The sequence below is a fragment of the Oncorhynchus mykiss genome, chromosome 2 (assembly GCF_057628025.1).
Source record: "Oncorhynchus mykiss isolate SJ-2025 chromosome 2, ASM5762802v1, whole genome shotgun sequence".
Taxonomy (NCBI): Eukaryota; Metazoa; Chordata; class Actinopteri; order Salmoniformes; family Salmonidae; genus Oncorhynchus; species Oncorhynchus mykiss.
The window spans coordinates 90,835,157-90,855,381 of record NC_143023.1 but is presented as its reverse complement, the minus strand read 5'-3'; the positions used below and the strand labels follow the sequence as shown (position 1 = coordinate 90,855,381).

The following is a 20,225-nucleotide window of genomic DNA, read 5'->3' as shown; positions in this document are numbered from 1 at the left end:
ATGCCTGATGTAACTCTGAGCTGGATGCTGGATGTAACTCTGAGCTGGATGCTGGATGCAACTCTGAGCCGGATGCTGGATGTAACTGAGACAGATGCTCGATGTAACGCTGAGCCGGTTGCTGAATGTGTCTGAGCTGGATATAGCTCTGAGCTGGATGCTGGATGTAACTCTGAGCTGGATGTTGGATGTAACTTTGAGCTGGATGCTGAATGTAACTCTGAGACAGATGCTGGATGTAACTCTGAGCTGAATGCTGGATGTAAATCTGAGACAGATGCTGGATGTAACTCTGAGCTGGATGCCTGATGTAACTGAGTTGGATGCTGGATGTGTCTGAGCTGGATATAGCTCTGAGCTGGATGCTGGATGTAACTCTGAGCTGGATGTTGGATGTAACTCTGAGCTGGATGCTGGATGTTACTCTGAGACAGATGCTGAATGTAACTCTGAGACAGATAGTGGATGTAACTCTGGATGTAACTCTGAGCTGGATTCTGGATGTAACTCTGAGCTGGATGCTGGATGTAAGTCTGAGCTGGATGTAACTCTGAGCTGGATGTTGGATGTAACTCTGAGCTGGATGCTGGATGTAACTCTGAGCTGTACAAGGCTCTATGTGATCTCTAGTCTGCCTTAAGTGATTTTGAAAAAACTATTAATGACCTTAAATTTGTATTGAACGTGGGAAAAACTAAGTATATGTTGTCTTCCGGACCGCATAAAAAATGACAAACTATTATCTCGGATGGTGCCCACTGAGATTGTGTCCTTGCTTACAAATATCTGGGCATCTGGATAGACAACGGACTGTCTTTTAGAAAGCATATTGATGAGTTAGTGAAGAAATTAAGAATAAAAATGGGCTTCTTCTATATAAATAGGTCCGCCACTTACTTAACAGTAGAAAGAAGGTCATTCAATCGACATTCCAGTCGGTTCTAGGCTATGGTGACATCATCTATATGAATGCAGATGCCACTTCATTAAAGCCATTAGATGCAGTTTACCATAGCACACTTCGTTTTATTACGGGAGACAAATTCAGTACACATCATTGCATTCTTTACCAAAAAGTAGGCTGGCCCTCTTTGAAGTCACGCAGGTTGATTCATCGGCAGGCTGTATCACATCCAACCGTGATTGGGAGTTCCATAGGGCGGCGTACAATTGGCGCAGCGTTGTCCGGGTTTGGCCGGGGTAGTAAATCATTGTAAATAAGAATTTGTTCTTAACTGACTTGCCTAGTTAATAAAGGTTAAATAAAAATACAAAAATCGCCCTATTTTTATTTAAAAGCGCTCTTACAAAAACTCCTGCCATACCTTAACTCCGTCTATAACCATTAGACATACGAGTTACCATACTCAGTATCAGGGATGGCTAAATCTAGAAAGGCCTCCAGTCTCCTCAGAGTTAGGTACAACTGCTTTTAGTTTCTTTGCACCCCATGTATGGAACAATCTACTGAGTTCCCCACAACTGAATGTTATGGTACCTCGTTGAGTTAAAAATGTTGATTGGGGACCTGAATGTGATTGTTTTTCTTTAATAAATGTGTATTTTTAAAATTTGTATTAGCAGGGTGATATAGACCTTGGTCCCAATGGGAATCCCTGTTAATATCAAAGTTAAATTAAATGAAATAAAAAAAAGAGTTTAATGTTTGAATCAACGGTGTAGTGTCAGGGCAAAATCAGTCTGAGCCCTTTACGTGGTTTGAAGACAGATGGAATATCCGTGATCATCATCAAACGTTGATCATCATCAAGCTGGTATGGTATCCAAATGGTATCCATCATCATCATCATCATCATCATCATCATCATCATCATCCTCATCAAGCTTTGATGATTTGAATCAGGTGTGTAGTGCTAAGGGTCCCCAGGTACAGGGTTGAGAAACATTATTTAGAAGAATAGCCCTTTATCAGCGAAGTTGATCAATTGCAGAAATAATGTGCAATGTCAAGGTGACTAGTACATATAATATCCACACTAGCATATTACTAAGTATACTTGTCCAACACATCACTTAATACTTTGTAGTGAACGAGTTTGGATATTGTGAGAGTATCTTTTTTTTGTGTTTCAGGTTCAAAAAGGTTCAATTAGTTCAATTAGTTGGCAGACGCCTTCTTTTCACAAAGATTTGGCTGATAAGGCACATTCATCTTTGAGGTATATGACAACCAACATAACAAAATGAAATTGACAAAGGACCAAAGTCTTGACTTAAATATGTAATTTATTTGCATTTGCGAATTCTCCCCCTCGCTTCCAGTGCAATGGAAAGTAATTGCATTGGATTTTGACAAATAAGAGAGAAGAACCAGGTGTGTGACAGTTCCAAGTCTGTACCCACCACCCTGTGTTATGATGCCATTGGCAGTAAAGCCACAGCTGCTGGCAGACTCAGTCTAAAAGTGTGGTGGAGAATACTAGTGGTGCTAACAGTGTGCTAATCACAAGTTCTTTGTTCTTTATTCTTCAGATCTCCATTAGTTGGCACCTTAGCCACCGCTAGTCTTCCTGGGGTCCAGTTAAGTCTGGAGACATTCTTATGTTCTAAGTTCTGGAGACTTGTAAGATGGAAGGAAAGGCAGGTACCGGAAGAACTTGAACCTCTGTAAACAGTTAGTACAAAAAGGTATATCGTAGCAGGACCGTTCTGTCATCGTGCTGCCTTCCTCTGTCACTTTCTTACGCCAACTTTTAATGCCCCTCTCTTTTTCAGTGCCTGTAAAAATTAAAATCATTGCAACTTCCTCATGAATCCATGCAAATCCAATTGTGTCCATAACATGACTGTGAAATCAGTGTCTGGATGATCTTTTAAGCTTGCACATGTGGAATGTAATCATATGGATGTATACTGTTGTTGTATTGGCTCACCTGGAATCGTATTGTCCAATACAAATCCAAAGAACCCACCGATGAACATATGCGTAGTGAAGAGAACAACTATAACTTGGTCCAGTTCTTTTACCCCTGTGAATACAAAGATATGGTTAACTACAGTACAAACCAGCTTTGTTTCACCTATCATTGCATGGTTCTCCGCCTTACTGGTTTCAATAGATGATTTTGGAACAAGAGAACCAGGATATTGCTTTGGGGGCATTTGTGCCTTACCTGGAAATCAATCTAGCAGAATGTCTAATGTGGACAACATGTACAGTACCTTCAGAAAGTATTCACACCCCTTGAATTTACTGCCTGAATTTCAAATTGATTCAATTGAGATGTGGTGTCACTGGACTACACACAATACCTCATAACGTAAAAGTGTAATTATGTTTTCAGAAACGTTTACAAAATAATTCAAATGAAAGCCGAAATGTGTTGAATCATAAGTATTCAACACCTTTCTTATGGCAAGCCTAAATAAGTACAGGAGTAAAGATTTGCTTAACAAGTCACATAAATGGCATGGACTGACTGTGTGCAATAATACTGTCTTAACATGATTTTTGAATGACTACCTCATCTCTGTACCCCACACATACAACTATCTGTAAGGTCCCTCAGTTGAGCAGTGAAATTCAAATACAGATTCAACCACGAAGACCAGGGAGGTTTTCCAATGCCTCGCAAAGAGCACCTATTGGTAGATGGGTAAAAATAAATAGAGAAAACATGGAATATTCATTTGAGCATGGTGAAGTTATTAATTACATGTTGGATGGTGTATCAACACACTCAGTCACTACAAAGATACAGGTGCCTTTCCTAACTCAGTTGTCGGAGAGGAAGGAAACCACTCAGGGAATTTAAAACTGTTACAGAGTTTATGGCTGTGATAGGAGAAAACTGAGGATGGATCAACAACATTGTGGTTACTCCATAATACTAACCTAAATGACAGAGTAAAAAGATGGAAGCCTGTACAGAATAAAATATTCCTAAACATGCATCTTGTTTGCAATAAGGCACTATAGTAAAACTGAAAAACATGTGGCAAAGAAATTAACTTTATGTCCTGAATACATATAATTGTGTTTGGGGCAAATCCAACACAACACATCGCTGAGTACCACTCTTGATATTCTCAAGCATGGTGGTGGCTGAATCATCTTATGGGTATGCGTGTCATTGGCAAGGACTAGAGAGTTTTGTAGGATAAAAATAATAGAGCTAAGCATAGGTAAAATCCTAGAGGAAAACCTGAATGTCTGCTTTCCAACAGACACCGGGAGACAAATTCACCTTTAGCCAGACAATAACCTAAAACACAAGGCCAAATATACACTGGAGTTGTTTACCAAGACGACATTGAATGTTCCTGAGGCACCTAGTTAGAGTTTTTACTTAAATTGTCTAGAAAACCTGTGGCAAGACTTTGCTGTCTAGCAATGATCAACAACCAACTTGACAGAGCTTGAAGAATTATTTTAAGAATAATGTGTAAATATTGTACAATCCTGGTTTGCAAAGCTCTTAGAGACTTATCTAGAAAGACTCACAGCTGTAATTGTTGCCAAAGGTGATTCTAATATATTGACTCATGGGTGTGAATACTTCTCTATTTAACTTTGAAATAATTTGCTACAAAAAAAAATGTAAACCATGTTTTTTCTTTGACATTTTGGGTTATTGAGTGTAGATGAGTGAGAAAAAAACCCACATCAAACGGACCTGTACAGTAAACAATAATCCGGGAAGGTGGTGAGGCATCAGTCAATAGTTCAGATACACGGCTTAGCTCCTGTAATTCCCAGGGGTGTACTTTGTGCATGTAACAAGATCCTGTATAATAACCACCATGTTTAACCAATGCAGCAGCTGTGCTGTGAGAATCCTAACAGGATGGTGAAGGGGGTGGGAGGTGAGGACAGGTGAAGTCAATAAGTAGCACTAGTAAGCCGGCTGGCCGTCGTAGCCGACTGTCCAGGTGGAGCCTAAACCGAGTCAACTGCCAGATTTTTGTCACGCAGTGACACAGGTTGGCCAAGAGGATTTGGAGGTAAGCAGTCCTGACCTGATGAAACCAGACAAGACTGGTGCGTATGTGTGTCATCGCATACAGTCAGCTTATCCCATATATTAATCCTATATACTACAGTGATAAGATGACGCCAAAGAGGATGGCTGACGTTTTACATGCCCGTAACGAATTGTGCTATTTTTGTGATTTTTGTATGTTGCTGCTATCGTCTCTTATGAGCAATAATAACTTCCGGACATCAGAACTGGAATTACTCACCACGAACTGGAAGAAGCTTTTTCCTTTAACGAATCTGACGAGAAGGATATACTGCTTTCCTGGGAACAGACCCAGATCCCCGTCATTTGCGTGAAGAAAAGACGGAGGAAAAGAGGATACTGATCGGGCTGCCTTTTGAGAATCCGTAGGCAAGCGAGTAAACTCCCACTGCTATCAATTCTACTTGCTAACATGCAATCATTAGAAAATAAAATTGATGACCTACAATTCCAATTATCCTAAAAAAGGGACATTAAGAACTGTAATATCTTATGAACGACGACACGGATAATATAGAGCTGGAGGGATTTTCAATGCACCCCCTGCAGAACAGAGAAGCTACGTCTGGTAAGACGAGAGGTGGGGGTTTTCTGTCTTTCTGTCAATAACAGCTGATGCACGATGTCTAATATTAAAGAATTCTTGAGGTATTGTAGAGTACCTTAAGCTGTAGACCACACTATCTACTAAGAGAGTTCTAATCTATATTATTCGTAGCCATCTATTTACCACCACAGGCCAATGCTGAGATACCGCACTCAACCAACTCTATCTGACCATAAATCTGACCATAATTCTGTCCTCCCGATTCCTGCTTGCAAGCAAAAACTAAAGCAGGAAGTACCATTGCTCAATATGGTAGTGGTCAGATGACGCGAATGTTACGCTACAGGACAGTTTTGCTAGCACAGTCTGGAATACGTTCTGGGATTCATCCAATGGCATTGAGGAGAATACCATCTCAGTAATCGGCTTCATCAATAAGTGCATCAACGACGTCGTCCCCACAGTGACCGTATGTACATATCTCAAACAGAAGCCATGGATTACAGGCAACATCCGCATCAAGCTAAAGGCAAGAGCTGCTGCTTTCAAGGAGCGGGACAATAATCCAGATGCCTATAGGAAATCCCTCTATGCCCTCAGACAAACCATCAAACAAGCAAAGTGTCAATACAGGATTAAGATTGAATCCTACTACACCGGCTCTGACGCTTGTCGGTTGTGGCAGGGCTTGAAAAATATTACGGACTACAAAGGGAAACCCAGACACGAGCTGCCCAGTAACAGGAGCCTACCAGATGAGCTAAATGCCTTTTATGCTCGCTTTGAGGCAAGCAACACTGAAGCATGTACAAAAGCACCAGCTGTTCTGGATGACTGTTTGATAACGCTCTCGGTAGCCGATGAGAGCAAGACCTTTGAACAGGTCAACATTCACGAAGCCGCGGGGCCAGATGGATTTTTTTTCTTCAACTGACTGAGTTTGACTGAGTCTGACCATAGTCCCTGTGCCCAAGGAAGCAAAGGCCACCTGCCTAAATGATAAACCGCCCCGTAGCCATAAAGTGCTTTGGAAGGCTGGTCATAGCTCACATCAACAGCATCATCCTGGATACCCTAGACCCACTCCAATTCGCATACCACCCCAACAGATCCACAGATGACGCAATCTCAATTGCAGTCCACACTGCCCATTCCCAACAGGACAAAAGGAAGACCTATGTGAGAATGCTGTTCATTGACTACAGCTCAGCGTTAAACACTGGCATCTGATCATAAGGTGCTACAGAGGGTAGTGCATAGAGCCCAGTACATCACTGGGGTCAAGCTTCCTGCAATCCAGGACCTATATAACAGGCAGTGTCAGAGCAAAGCCCATAAAATTGTCAGAGACTCCAGTCGCCCAAGTCATAGACTGTTTAAACTGCTACCGCACAGCAAAGCGGTACCGGAGCGCCAGGTCTAGGACCAAAACGCTCCTTAAAACAGCTACTACCGCCAAGCCATAATACTGCTGAACAATTCATCAAATGGCCACCGGACTATTACATTGACACCCCCCCCCCCCCCATTTCTTTTGTACACTGCTGCTACTCTCTGTTTAATATCTATGCATAGTCACTTCACCCCTACCTACATGTACAATTTACCTCAACTAACCTGTACCCCCGCACACTGACTCTGTACCGGTACCCCCTGTATATAGCCTCATTATTGTTATGTTATTGTGTTACTTGTTTTTATTTTTTACTTTAATTGATTGGTAAATATTTTCTTAACTCTTCTTGAACTGCACTGTAGATTAAGGGCTTGTAAGTAAGCATTTCACGGTAAGGTCTACACTTGTTGTAGTCGGCACATGTGACAAATAAAGGTTGATTTGATTTGATGTGACATAATCACCTGTGTCAATGATGCCTGGGTTTGAGTGGAACCAGGTAGGCAGCACCAGGCCACTGAAGGTTGAGAAGCCCAAGATGAGTAAGTTCCTGGAGGAGTTCAGGTCCACGTACTGTGGGGAGCAGAGTAACCCATTAGATTTGTATCTACTTCAACTTTAAGTTAAGTTCTTGAGAAAAATCATATTATCTTAAGCAATAACGACTTGACCAAGAGTTGTCTGATTTTACATCAGCCTTATCCTGGCTTCCTGATCATTTCACCACTCTACTGAATTAGTGACAGGTCAGCTTCTCCGGTATCACTTGCTGTGCGGTAGCAGAGAGAACAGTCTATGACTTGGGAGGCAGTGATGCTCTCGACGGTACAGCTGTATAACTTTGGAGGATCTGGGGACCCATGCCAAATCTCCTAAGGGGGAAAAGGTGTTGTCTTACCCTCTTCATAACTGTCTTGGTGTGTTTGGACCATGATAGTTTGTTGATGATGTGGACACCAAGGAACTTGAAACTCTCGACCCGCTCCACTATAGCCCCGTTGATGTTAATGGGGGCCTGTTCAGCCCACCTTTTCCTGTAGTCCACGATCAGTTCCTTTGTCTTGCTCACATTGAGGGAGAGGTTGTTGTCCTGGCACAACACTGCCAGGTCTCTGACCTCCTCCCTATAGGCTGTCTCATACTTTTTTGGTGATCTGGCCTACCACTGTTGTGTCATCAGCAAACTTAATGATGGTGTTGGAGTCGTGTTTGGCCATGCAGTTGTGGGTAAACAGGGAGTACAGGAGGGGACTAAGCATGCACTCCTGAGGGGCCACAGTGTTGAGGATCAGCGTGGCAGATGTGTTGTAGCCTACCCTTACCACCTGGGGGCGGCCCGTCAAGAAGTCCAGGATCCAGTTTCAGAGAGAGGTGTTTAGTCCCATGTTCCTTAGTTTAGTGATGAGCTTTGTGGGCACTATGGTGTTGAACGCTGAGCTGTAGTCAAGAAAATTCTCACATAGGTGTTCCTTTTGCTGAGGTGTGGAAGGCTAGTGTGGAGTGTGATTGAAAATGTGTCATCTGTGGATCTGTTGGGGCGGTATGCAAATGTCAGTGGGTCTAGGGTTTCCAGCATGATGTTGTTGATGTGAGACATGACCAGCCTTTCAAAACACTTCATGGCTACCGACGTGAGTGAGGCCGGTAATCGTTTAGTCAGGTCACCTTCACTTTATTGAGCACAGGGACAATGATGGTCTGTTTGAATCTTAGTCCTGTATTTACGCTTTGCCTATTTGATTGTTCATCTGAAGGCATAGAGGGATTTCTTATAAGCGTCCGGATTAGTGTCCCGCTCCTCTAGCCTTTAGCTCAGTGTGGATGTTGCCTGTAATCCATAGCTTCTGGTTGGGATATGTATGTACGGTCACTGTGGGGATGACGTCATCAATGCACTTATTGATGAAGCCGGTGACTAAGGTGGTATACTCCTCAATGCCATTGGATGAATCCTGGAACATATCACAGTCTGTGCTAGCAAAACAGTCCTGTAGCATAGCATCCACTTCATCTGACCACTTCCGTATTGAGCGAGTCACTGGTACTTATGGTCAGATCTGCCAAATGGAGGTCTAGGGAGAGCTTTGTATGCATCTCTGTGTGTGGAGTAAATGTGGTCTAGAGTTTTTTATCCTCTGGTTCCACATGTGACATGCTGGTAGAAATGAGGTAAAACGGATTTAAGTTTGCCTGCATTAAAGTCCCCAACCACTAGGAGCACCGCTTCAGGATGAGCATTTTCTTGTTTGCTTATGGCTTTATATACTGTAGCTCGTGGTGAAGAAGGCGCAACAGCGGCTCTTCAACCTCAGGAGGCTGAAGACATTTGTCTTGGCCCCTAAGACCATCACAAACTTTTACAGATGCACCGCTGAGAGCATCCTGTCGGGCTGTATCCCCGCCTGGTATGGCAACTGCACCATCCACAATCACAGGGTTCTCCAGAGGGTAGTGCGATCTGCCCAAAGAATAACGGGACATCTAAAGCACCCGGTATTACGGGAAGACCAAGAAGATCATTTAAGACCTGAGCCACCCGAGCAACGGCCTGTTCATCCCGCTACCATCTAGAAGGCGAGGTCAGAACAGGTGCATTAAAGGTGGGACAAAGAGACACTACACTATATGACTAAAAGTATGTTGACACCGGCTCGTCAAACATCGTCAAACATCTCATTCCAAAATCCCCACTTTGCTGCTATAATAGCATCCACACTTCTGGGAAGGCCTTCCACTAGATGTTGGAACATTACTGCGCGGACTTGCTTCCATTCAGCCACTAGAGCCTCAGTGAGGTCTGGCACTGATGTTGGGCGATTAGTCCTGGCTTGCAGTCTGCATTCCAATTCATCATAGAGGTGTTCGATGGGGTTAAGTTCAGGGCTCTGTGTAGGCCAGTCATGTTCTTCCACACCAATCTCGACAAACCATTTCTGTATGAACCTCACTTTGTGTATGGGGGAAGTGTCATACTGAAACAGGAAATGGCCTTCCCCAAACTCACAGTTGTAAGATAGCATTCTACTGGCATCCTCTAAACCCAGATTAATCCGTCAGGCTGCCAGATGGTGAAGCGTGATTCATCACTGCAGAGAATGTGTTTCCACTGCTCCAGAGTCCAATTCTTGGCTAGCTTTACACCACTCCAGCCGACGCTTGGCATTGCGCATGGTGATCTTAGGCTTGTGTGCGGCTGCTCCACCATGGAAACCCATTTCATGAAGCTCCCGACAAACAGTTATTTGCTGACGTTGCTTCCACAGGCAGTTTGGAACTCAGTAGTGAATGTTGCAACCAAGGACAGATGATTTATATGTGCAACGTGCTTCAGCACTCGGTGGTCCCATTCTGTGAGCTTGTGTGGCCTACCACTTCGCGACTGAGCAGTTGTTGCTCCTAGACTTTCCACTTCACAATAACAGCACTTACAGTTGACTTGTTGGAAAGGTGTCATCTTATGACAGTACCACGTTGAAAGTCACTGAGATCTTCAGAAAGGCCATTCTACTGCCAATGTTTGTCTTTGGAGATTGCATGGCTGTGTTCTCGGTTTTATACACCTGTCAGCAATGGACGTGGCTGAACTAGCCGAATCCACTAATTTGAAGAGGTGTCCACATACTTTTGTAGATATAGTCTATTTATACTCCGGACTGACATTGCCGTCCTAATATTTCTATATTTCTTAATTCCATTTGTTTGCTGTTTAGATTTGTGTGTATTGTTGTGTATTGTTAGATATTACTGCACTGTTGGAGATAGGAACACAAGCATTTAGCTAAATATGTGTATACGACCAATACAATTTGATTTGATTTGTGGTCCACAGGAGACCCAGGTTCAAACTCATCAGGTCATAACGGCTTACAACTGGATCCTGGATCATAAAAATATAATTTATGTTTTCTTGGAAAGACTCAATACAAGTCCATAAGCTTTGGGTCACAGACAGTACAGAATTCTTTGAGGAACCACTGCTCTAGTTTGCCTTATAGCAGCCATGCAGCTTGACAGCAAGCGCACAGCAGCCCCAGACCCCTGTTCAGGTGCTAATGCTTTATCAGTGCTTCGTGGATGAGCTGATTAGAATAATGGTTAGAAAATGTTTCAGTGTGAGAGGCTGCCCTCCCTAAACTCGCTTGCCAGCGGCATACCACCCTGCATACCGCTGCTGGCTTGCCTCTGAAGCTAAGCAGGGTTGGTCCTGGATGGGAAACCAGATGCTGCTGGAAGTGGTATTGGAGGGCAAGTAGGTGGCACTCTTCCCTCTGATTTAAGGAGATCCCAGGGCAGTGAAAGGGACATTGCCCTGTGTAGGGTGCCATCTTTCAGTTGGGATATTACACGGGTGTCCTGACTCTCTGTGGTCACTAAGATCCCATGGCACTTAACATAAGAGTCCTGGCAAAATTCCTTACCTGGCCCCATTCCATCATGGCCACCTAATCCTCCTTCCTAATTGGCATATGTCACTGCTTACCTCTCCTGCTGAGGGTTGAGGCTTACCTCTACTCATGGTTGCCATGAGGTGAGTTTCCTCCTTACTATGCAAAGGACTTTGAGTACCTGAGTTGGTAGAAAAGCTCTATATAAATGCAATCTATTATAACCTCTTCATGACGCTTCTGTGATGTTTGATAATACAGTCAGATCCAAAATGATTGGCACCCTTGATAAAGATGAGCAAAAAAGACTGTATAAAATAAATAATATAAATACTGAGCTATAATTTGTAAGCTAAAAAAAATTGTGGAATTATATTATTTAAAACTAATATAATTAAAATGTAAATAAGTTTGTTTTCAAAACTATTGGCGCCTCTAAATATTGTTATAAATGAAATCAAACAAAATCAAATCTGCATCACAATTAAACTTTTTTAAGTTGTAGCTTATAGAAGCTTAAGGGACTCTATTGTGGCCTTCCATGGCTTCCTGTTTCACTGGGGAATAAAAATGAGGTAACACGCATGTAAAATCCCTTTGTCATTCATCACCATGGAAAAAGGGAAAGAACTCATAAATGAAAAGAAGGAAGTCACCCCCCTCCACAGACAACATATAATTATGAACACATAAGTTACGGCAAAAACATTTTTAGAATTACACGACGCCACTGCCTGACAAAGGACAGAAGTCTTGTAGAGATGTATGATTCATAATGATATTTTAAGCATAAACATATATCTATGCAGGTGTATTTTATCCTTGATGATACTTTATCAATAAACAGATGTATTGATCTAAACAGAACTTCAGTCGACCCATTTTTTCTATTACATGTTTTTTACCTGAAGGTTGGAGATTCCCACAGCTGCAATCATTCCAAACATGACGAGGAACATGCCTCCGATGACCGGGTCTGGGATGGTGATGAAAACGGCCCCGAACTTCCCAACGAGTCCTAGGATAATCATCAGGAGACCAGCGGTCTGAAGGACCAGTCTGCTGCCAACCTGGCATGATGGACACAACGAAGAGGGCACAGCATTACAAGTCATTAATCATTAAGGTATGGGGGCTATCAGTCATGATATCTGTGGCAGGCTGACAGGCTGGCAGACTTATTTGGGCCCTGAGACATCAGGGCCCAAATAAAAAAGCTTAGATAGTCCTGCATGTTTTATCAAGTCATCATCACATTCCTATACTGAACGTGGCACAAAATAGTCTATGGAGGACATACTTTAGTGATGCCCAGTGCTGCAATGTTCTGGCTATAGGATGTGGTGCCATTCCCACTGCCCCACAGCGCTGCCAGGATGCAGCCAATGCCCTCCACAGCGATACCCCGGTTGATTGCGTGGGTGGGCGGAGGAGGGGCACCGGACAGACGGGCACAGGCATAGTAGTCCCCAATGGACTCCATGGTGGAGGCAAGGACGCCAGCCATCATGCCCAACACCGAGGACACACTCACTGTGGGCATGCCCCATTGGCCTAAAGGGACAGAGAGTAGACAGATTATCACACACACATTCATCTGCACACACATACACACACAAAATATGTATGTTTTCAAGCACATACTGTACATTACCTTTTAAGGAAAATTATTTGGTGACACTGACAGAAATATTACAGTTGTCTACAGTTTTTTTTTGTTGAGACTTTCAACATTGTAAAGTATTCTTTGACAGGTGCAAATGCTACAGTACAGAAGAGGTGAACTGAGAGAGATAAACTATGAATTCCTTGCTCTTTGTGTGGTTTGCTCACAAATTCTTTGAGGCTGGGACACATAAACATATACTGCATGCTAATTAAACTGTGTAAACAACTGCCAAATGATGAAAACCAATAATTAGTTGGAAGTCATGTTCTATTCAAAAAGGTTGTGGTAGACGACAAATAGTTTATTTTTGTTCCATCCAATACTTTCATAGCATTTGTATCACTTGCAGTTGCAGGAATGCTAGTTTAATGAGCTAGGTTATCTTGTTTGGCAGGTTCTAGGTTTGCGTCCAAAATGGCACCCTATTCCCTACATGGTGCCCTACTTTTGACCACTAAGGGCCCTTGTCAAAATTATTGCAGTATGTAAGGTAAAGGGTAACATTTGGGACACATACCTAGATGAAAGAGGCTAACTACAGTAGGGGAACTGACAGACAAGCCTCGATTACCTACCCTATTTTATGCAACAATCTCTCACAGTGTCACCGCAGAATTTTTCCTATCCAGAAGTCACATTTCAAAGTGTTTTTGACACTTTTGAGTTGCTCCCTCTGCTCAGTATCGTTCTGTTTCTCCAAACGTCAAATTTTGAAGTTGCTTCAATCGTGAAATTTAAAAGTTTTAAGGTTTAGGATAGGGTTAAAACTTTAAGATTAGGCATTCATCCCAAATGGTTAAAGAAGGGTTAAAGGCCCAGTGCAGTCAAAAACATGATTTCTCATGTTTTACACACTATGAGGTTGGAATAATACTGTGAAATTGTGAAAATTATTATAATGCCCTTTTAGTGTAAGAGCTGTTTGAAAACATTTCTGCCTGTTTTGGTGGGATAGAGTTTTGGCCTGCCTGGATACATTACCAGGCAATAAAATGCTTAATAGAACAATAAGAAAGTGTTCCAAACTTCTCTGCCAACAGAAATTCTTGCTTGAGAAATTGCTCTTGCTAAGAAGGTATTTTTGCTTCTTTTTGACCAATTTAATTTAAAACAGTCACAGTAAAATACTTAATTTTATATTGCGATTAAAATTAGGCCTTGAAGGTTTGGGATATATATACACACACAAAAGGAGGGGATGGTAATAGAGGGGAGGTACGTGAGGCGACGTTGACTCTCTCTGCTGGGAATACGGGACCTGGGAACCACGATACAGACAACTCTAAGTGGAGGTAATTAGAAGAAAGTGCCAACCAGCTGTGGAAAAGTGATTTTCTTTGTTATGTTTATTTTCTGTCTTAGTAAAGTTGTTTTTGCAGACTAAAACCTCGCTGTCTCTGTGTCAATCTCTGCAAGCTCAACCAAACTCCCCACGGTTTACCAGATTTGGTGGAGAATGCGGGCAGCTCAGTAGCTTTGGGTGCCGTGGGGTTGAGTGTACGGAGATTACCATGGAGGAGCTGGTGGCTCAGTTCATCCTCAGCCAGCAGAAGCAACAGGCTCTCCAGGAGCAAGCACTGGAGGAGCAGCACCAACAAAACCGCAGACTGGTTGCGGAGGTACAGTGCCTTGCGAAAGTATTCGGCCCCCTTGAACTTTGCGACCTTTTGCCACATTTCAGGCTTCAAACATAAAGATATAAAACTGTATTTTTTTGTGAAGAATCAACAACAAGTGGGACACAATCATGAAGTGGAACGACATTTATTGGATATTTCGAAATGTTTTAACAAATCAAAAACTGAAAAATTGGGCGTGCAAAATTATTCAGCCCCTTTACTTTCAGTGCAGCAAACTCACTCCAGAAGTTCAGTGAGGATCTCTGAATGATCCAATGTTGACCTAAATGACTAATGATGATAAATACAATCCACCTGTGTGTAATCAAGTCTCCGTATAAATGCACCTGCACTGTGATAGTCTCAGAGGTCCGTTAAAAGCGCAGAGAGCATCATGAAGAACAAGGAACACACCAGGCAGGTCCGAGATACTGTTGTGAAGAAGTTTAAAGCCGGATTTGGATACAAAAAGATTTCCCAAGCTTTAAACATCCCAAGGAGCACTGTGCAAGCAATAATATTGAAATGGAAGGAGTATCAGACCACTGCAAATCTACCAAGACCTGGCCGTCCCTCTAAACTTTCAGCTCATACAAGGAGAAGACTGATCAGAGATGCAGCCAAGAGGCCCATGATCACTCTGGATGAACTGCAGAGATCTACAGCTGAGGTGGGAGACTGTCCATAGGACAAAAATCAGTTGTATACAGTGCCTTGCGAAAGTATTCGGCCCCCTTGAACTTTGCGACCGTTTGCCACATTTCAGGCTTCAAACATAAAGATATAAAACTGTATTTTTTTGTGAAGAATCAACAACAAGTGGGACACAATCATGAAGTGGAACGACATTTATTGGATATTTCAAACTTTTTTAACAAATCAAAAACTGAAAAATTGGGCGTGCAAAATTATTCAGCCCCTTTACTTTCAGTGCAGCAAACTCTCTCCAGAAGTTCAGTGAGGATCTCTGAATGATCCAATGTTGACCTAAATGACTAATGATGATAAATACAATCCACCTGTGTGTAATCAAGTCTCCGTATAAATGCACCTGCACTGTGATGGTCTCAGAGGTCCGTTAAAAGCGCAGAGAGCATCATGAAGAACAAGGAACACACCAGGCAGGTCCGAGATACTGTTGTGAAGAAGTTTAAAGCCGGATTTGGATACAAAAAGATTTCCCAAGCTTTAAACATCCCAAGGAGCACTGTGCAAGCGATAATATTGAAATGGAAGGAGTATCAGACCACTGCAAATCTACCAAGACCTGGCCGTCCCTCTAAACTTTCAGCTCATACAAGGAGAAGACTGATCAGAGATGCAGCCAAGAGGCCCATGATCACTCTGGATGAACTGCAGAGATCTACAGCTGAGGTGGGAGACTCTGTCCATAGGACAACAATCAGTCGTATATTGCACAAATCTGGCCTTTATGGAAGAGTGGCAAGAAGAAAGCCATTTCTTAAAGATATCCATAAAAAGTGTTGTTTAAAGTTTGCCACAAGCCACCTGGGAGACACACCAAACATGTGGAAGAAGGTGCTCTGGTCAGATGAAACCAAAATTGAACTTTTTGGCAACAATGCAAAACGTTATGTTTGGCGTAAAAGCAACACAGCTGAACACACCATCCCCACTGTCAAACATGGTGGTGGCAGCATCATGGTTTGGGCCTGCTTTTCTTCAGCAGGGACAGGGAAGATGGTTAAAATTGATGGGAAGATGGATGGAGCCAAATACAGGACCATTCTGGAAGAAAACCTGATGGAGTCTGCAAAAGACCTGAGACTGGGACGGAGATTTGTCTTCCAACAAGACAATGATCCAAAACATAAAGCAAAATCTACAATGGAATGGTTCAAAAATAAACATATCCAGGTGTTAGAATGGCCAAGTCAAAGTCCAGACCTGAATCCAATCGAGAATCTGTGGAAAGAACTGAAAACTGCTGTTCACAAATGCTCTCCATCCAACCTCACTGAGCTCGAGCTGTTTTGCAAGGAGAAATGGGAAAAAATGTCAGTCTCTCTATGTGCAAAACTGATAGACATACCCCAAGCGACTTACAGCTGTAATCGCAGCAAAAGGTGGCGCTACAAAGTATTAACTTAAGGGGGCTGAATAATTTTGCACGCCCAATTTTTCAGTTTTTGATTTGTTAAAAAAGTTAGAAATTTCCAATAAATGTCGTTCCACTTCATGATTGTGTCCCACTTGTTGTTGATTCTTCACAAAAAATACAGTTTTATATCTTTATGTTTGAAGCCTGAAATGTGGCAAAAGGTCACAAAGTTCAAGGGGGCCGAATACTTTCGCAAGGCACTGTATTGCACAAATCTGGCCTTATGGAAGAGTGGCAAGAAGAAAGCCATTTCTTAAAGATATCCATAAAAAGTGTTGTTTAAAGTTTGCCACAAGCCACCTGGGAGACACACCAAGCATGTGGAAGAAGGTGGTCTGGTCAGATGAAACCAAAATTGAACTTTTTGGCAACAATGCAAAACGTTATGTTTGGCGTAAAAGCAACACAGCTGAACACACCATCCCCACTGTCAAACATGGTGGTGGCAGCATCATGGTTTGGGCCTGCTTTTCTTCAGCAGGGACAGGGAAGATGGTTAAAATTGATGGGAAGATGGATGGAGCCAAATACAGGACCATTCTGGAAGAAAACCTGATGGAGTCTGCAAAAGACCTGAGACTGGGACGGAGATTTGTCTTCCAACAAGACAATGATCCAAAACATAAAGCAAAATCTACAATGGAATGGTTCAAAAATAAACATATCCAGGTGTTAGAATGGCCAAGTCAAAGTCCAGACCTGAATCCAATCGAGAATCTGTGGAAAGAACTGAAAACTGCTGTTCACAAATGCTCTCCATCCAACCTCACTGAGCTCGAGCTGTTTTGCAAGGAGGAATGGGAAAAAATGTCAGTCTCTCGATGTGCAAAACTGATAGAGACATACCCCAAGCAACTTACAGCTGTAATCGCAGCAAATGGTGGCGCTGCAAAGTATTAACTTAAGGGGGCTGAATAATTTTGCACGCCCAATTTTTCAGTTTTTGATTTGTTAAAAAAGTTTGAAATATCCAATAAATGTCGTTCCACTTCATGATTGTGTCCCACTTGTTGTTGATTCTTCACAAAAAAATACAGTTTTGTATCTTTATGTTTGAAGCCTGAAATGTGGCAAAAGGTCGCAAAGTTCAAGGGGGCCGAATACTTTCGCAAGGCACTGTAGCACAGATGAAGGTTGTGAGGGCTCAGGAGTCTGGCCCAAATCAGTTCCTGGTTCCGTTAAGGGAGGAAGATGATGTGGAGTCATATTTGTGCACCTTCGAGAGGACGGCCCAGAGGGAAGGATGGCCCCAGCCCAAGTGGATCAGTCTGTTGACACCCTAGCTCTCTGGGAAGGCCGAGAAGGCCTACTTTGATTTGAATACTGACCAGGACACGAATTATGAGGGACTCAAATGTGAGATACTGAGCCGTTATGGGTTCAATCTCGCACGCCGTGTACAACTGGTCCACGACTGGGCCTTTGACCCCACCCTTTCCGCCCATACTCAGATGAGCGACCTGGTGCGCCTGACCAAGGGCTGCCTACTGACAGAAGTACCGTCCCTCCCGATGCTCGACAAGATCCTCCTGGATAAATACCTTCGGGCCCTGCCATACGAGATGAAAAAGACGGTGAGCATGCAGAACCCCCAGAGCCTGGAGGAATTGCTGACCACTGTGGAAATTCATCAGAACACCCAGGACCTGCTGAGAGGGGCCCGAGCAGAGAGAGGAGACGCAGGGCCCGCAGGGCCCGCCCTCAGTCGAAGTTGCAATGGGGGAAGACCTTAGCCCGACCCAACGACAAGAGTTCAGAGAGTTGGTCCAGGGTAATACGGCCGTGTTCTCCGAGGTGCCGGGGCGCAAGGATCTCGTGAAACATCATATCCACACCCATCCAGGAGAAAAAGTACGTAAACGGCCATACCAGATACCAGGGTGGCGGTCCAGCAGGAAGTGGCGACAATGCTAGAAATGGGGGTACTGGAGGAGTCACACCGTGAGTGGTCTAGGCTCATAGTGCTGGTTTTGGACGGAACCGTCTGCTTCTGTAATGACTTCCGGGGCCTGAACAAGGTCAGTTATTTCAATGCCTAACCCATGCCCCGGGTGGACGAACTGATCGACCGCTTGGGGATGGCGAGATACGTCAGCACCTTGGACCTGACGAAAGGGGTACTGGCAGGTGCCACTGGCCACTGGCAGCCACTGGCAGCGGCCTCCCGGAAGATTTCTTCACCCCGGGGGGGCTATACCACTACCGGGTTCTGCCTTTCGGGCTCCACAGGGCACCAGTGACCTTTCAGTGACTCATGGACCGCGTCCTAAGGTCACACAGTGAGTATGCTGCTGCTTATCTGGATGACATAATTGTGCACAGTGACAGTTGGGAGTCACATCTTTGCAGGTTACAGGCAGTGGTGGATGCGCTAAGGGATGCAGGTCTGACCGCGAACCCCCACAAGTGCAACCTGGGCTACGCCGAGGTGGAGTACCTGGGCTATCAGATCGGGAGGGGAAATGTGAAATCTAAAAAAAAATCGCTGCCATTAGGGGATGGCTGGACCGCCGAACCAAGAGGCAGGTGAAGTCATTCCTGGGGTTAGCAGGGTACTACAGTAGATTTGTACCTACATTTTCAGCAATAGCTTCTCCCCTCACAGACTTAACTTCTCTAGGGTAGCGGGCAGCATTCGGAATTTTGGATGAAAAGCATGCCCAAATTAAACGGCCTGCTACTCTGGCCCAGAAGATATGATATGCAGATAACTGGTAGATGTGGATAGAAAACACTCTGACGTTTCCAAAACTGTTAAAATAGTGTCTGTGAGTATAACAGAACTGATTTGGCAGGCGAAAACCGGAGAAAAATCCAGTTTCAAGCTCCTTGGTGTCCACATCACCTACGATCTATCATGGTCCAAACACACCAAGACAGTTGTGAAGAGGGCACGACAAAACCTTTTCCCCCTCAGGAGACTGAAAAGATTTGGCATGGGTCCCCAGATCCTCAAAAATTTGCCACAAAGTATTCTGCATTCTGACCGGTTACATCACAGCCTTGTATGGCAACTGCTCGGCATCTGACCATAAGGCGCTACAGAGGGTAATGCATAAGGCCCAGTACATCACTGGAGCCAAGCTGCCTGCGATCCAGGACCTATATAATAGGCTGTGTCAAACGAAAGCCCATAAAATTGTCAGAGACTCCAGTCACCTAAGCCAAAGACTATTTTCTCTGCTACCGCAATCATGGTACATAACTGATTCTAATACAACATATGTCTGTCCTTGAAATCATTATTTTAAAATCGCACACAGAAGAAGTTATAAGGATAATTTAGTTGCTAATGGCAGCCTACAGTACTCTGGTCAGCCTTCAACTTGAGTTACTCAATGAGAGGGGGCAGCACTAAACTAGCCTGCAACAATATTTCCATCTTAACCGACATAATTTGGCTTTTGCGCTATTGCGTCTTCACATAGGAATGAATGGTGTCACATGATCAATGTCTTTGTTTATCCATTCGCTAGCCATATTCAGTCAATGGATTACACCT

General features: G+C 43.5%; 1 protein-coding gene across 1 annotated transcript in view; it reads right to left on the bottom strand.

Annotated features, from left to right (window-relative positions):
- Window positions 1-2,229: 2,229 nt before the first annotated feature.
- si:dkey-106n21.1 (solute carrier family 23 member 2) overlaps window positions 2,230-20,225 on the bottom strand; it is an 81,984-nt gene continuing 63,988 nt past the window's right edge. The window contains exons 9-13 of the mRNA XM_021576696.3: window positions 12,614-12,867; window positions 12,219-12,383; window positions 7,393-7,501; window positions 2,895-2,990; window positions 2,230-2,739 (exon numbers count right to left, since the gene is read on the bottom strand). Coding sequence (XP_021432371.1) covers window positions 2,561-2,739; window positions 2,895-2,990; window positions 7,393-7,501; window positions 12,219-12,383; window positions 12,614-12,867 — 803 coding nt within the window. The 3' untranslated portion in view covers window positions 2,230-2,560. The remainder of the gene's footprint in view (window positions 2,740-2,894; window positions 2,991-7,392; window positions 7,502-12,218; window positions 12,384-12,613; window positions 12,868-20,225) is intronic.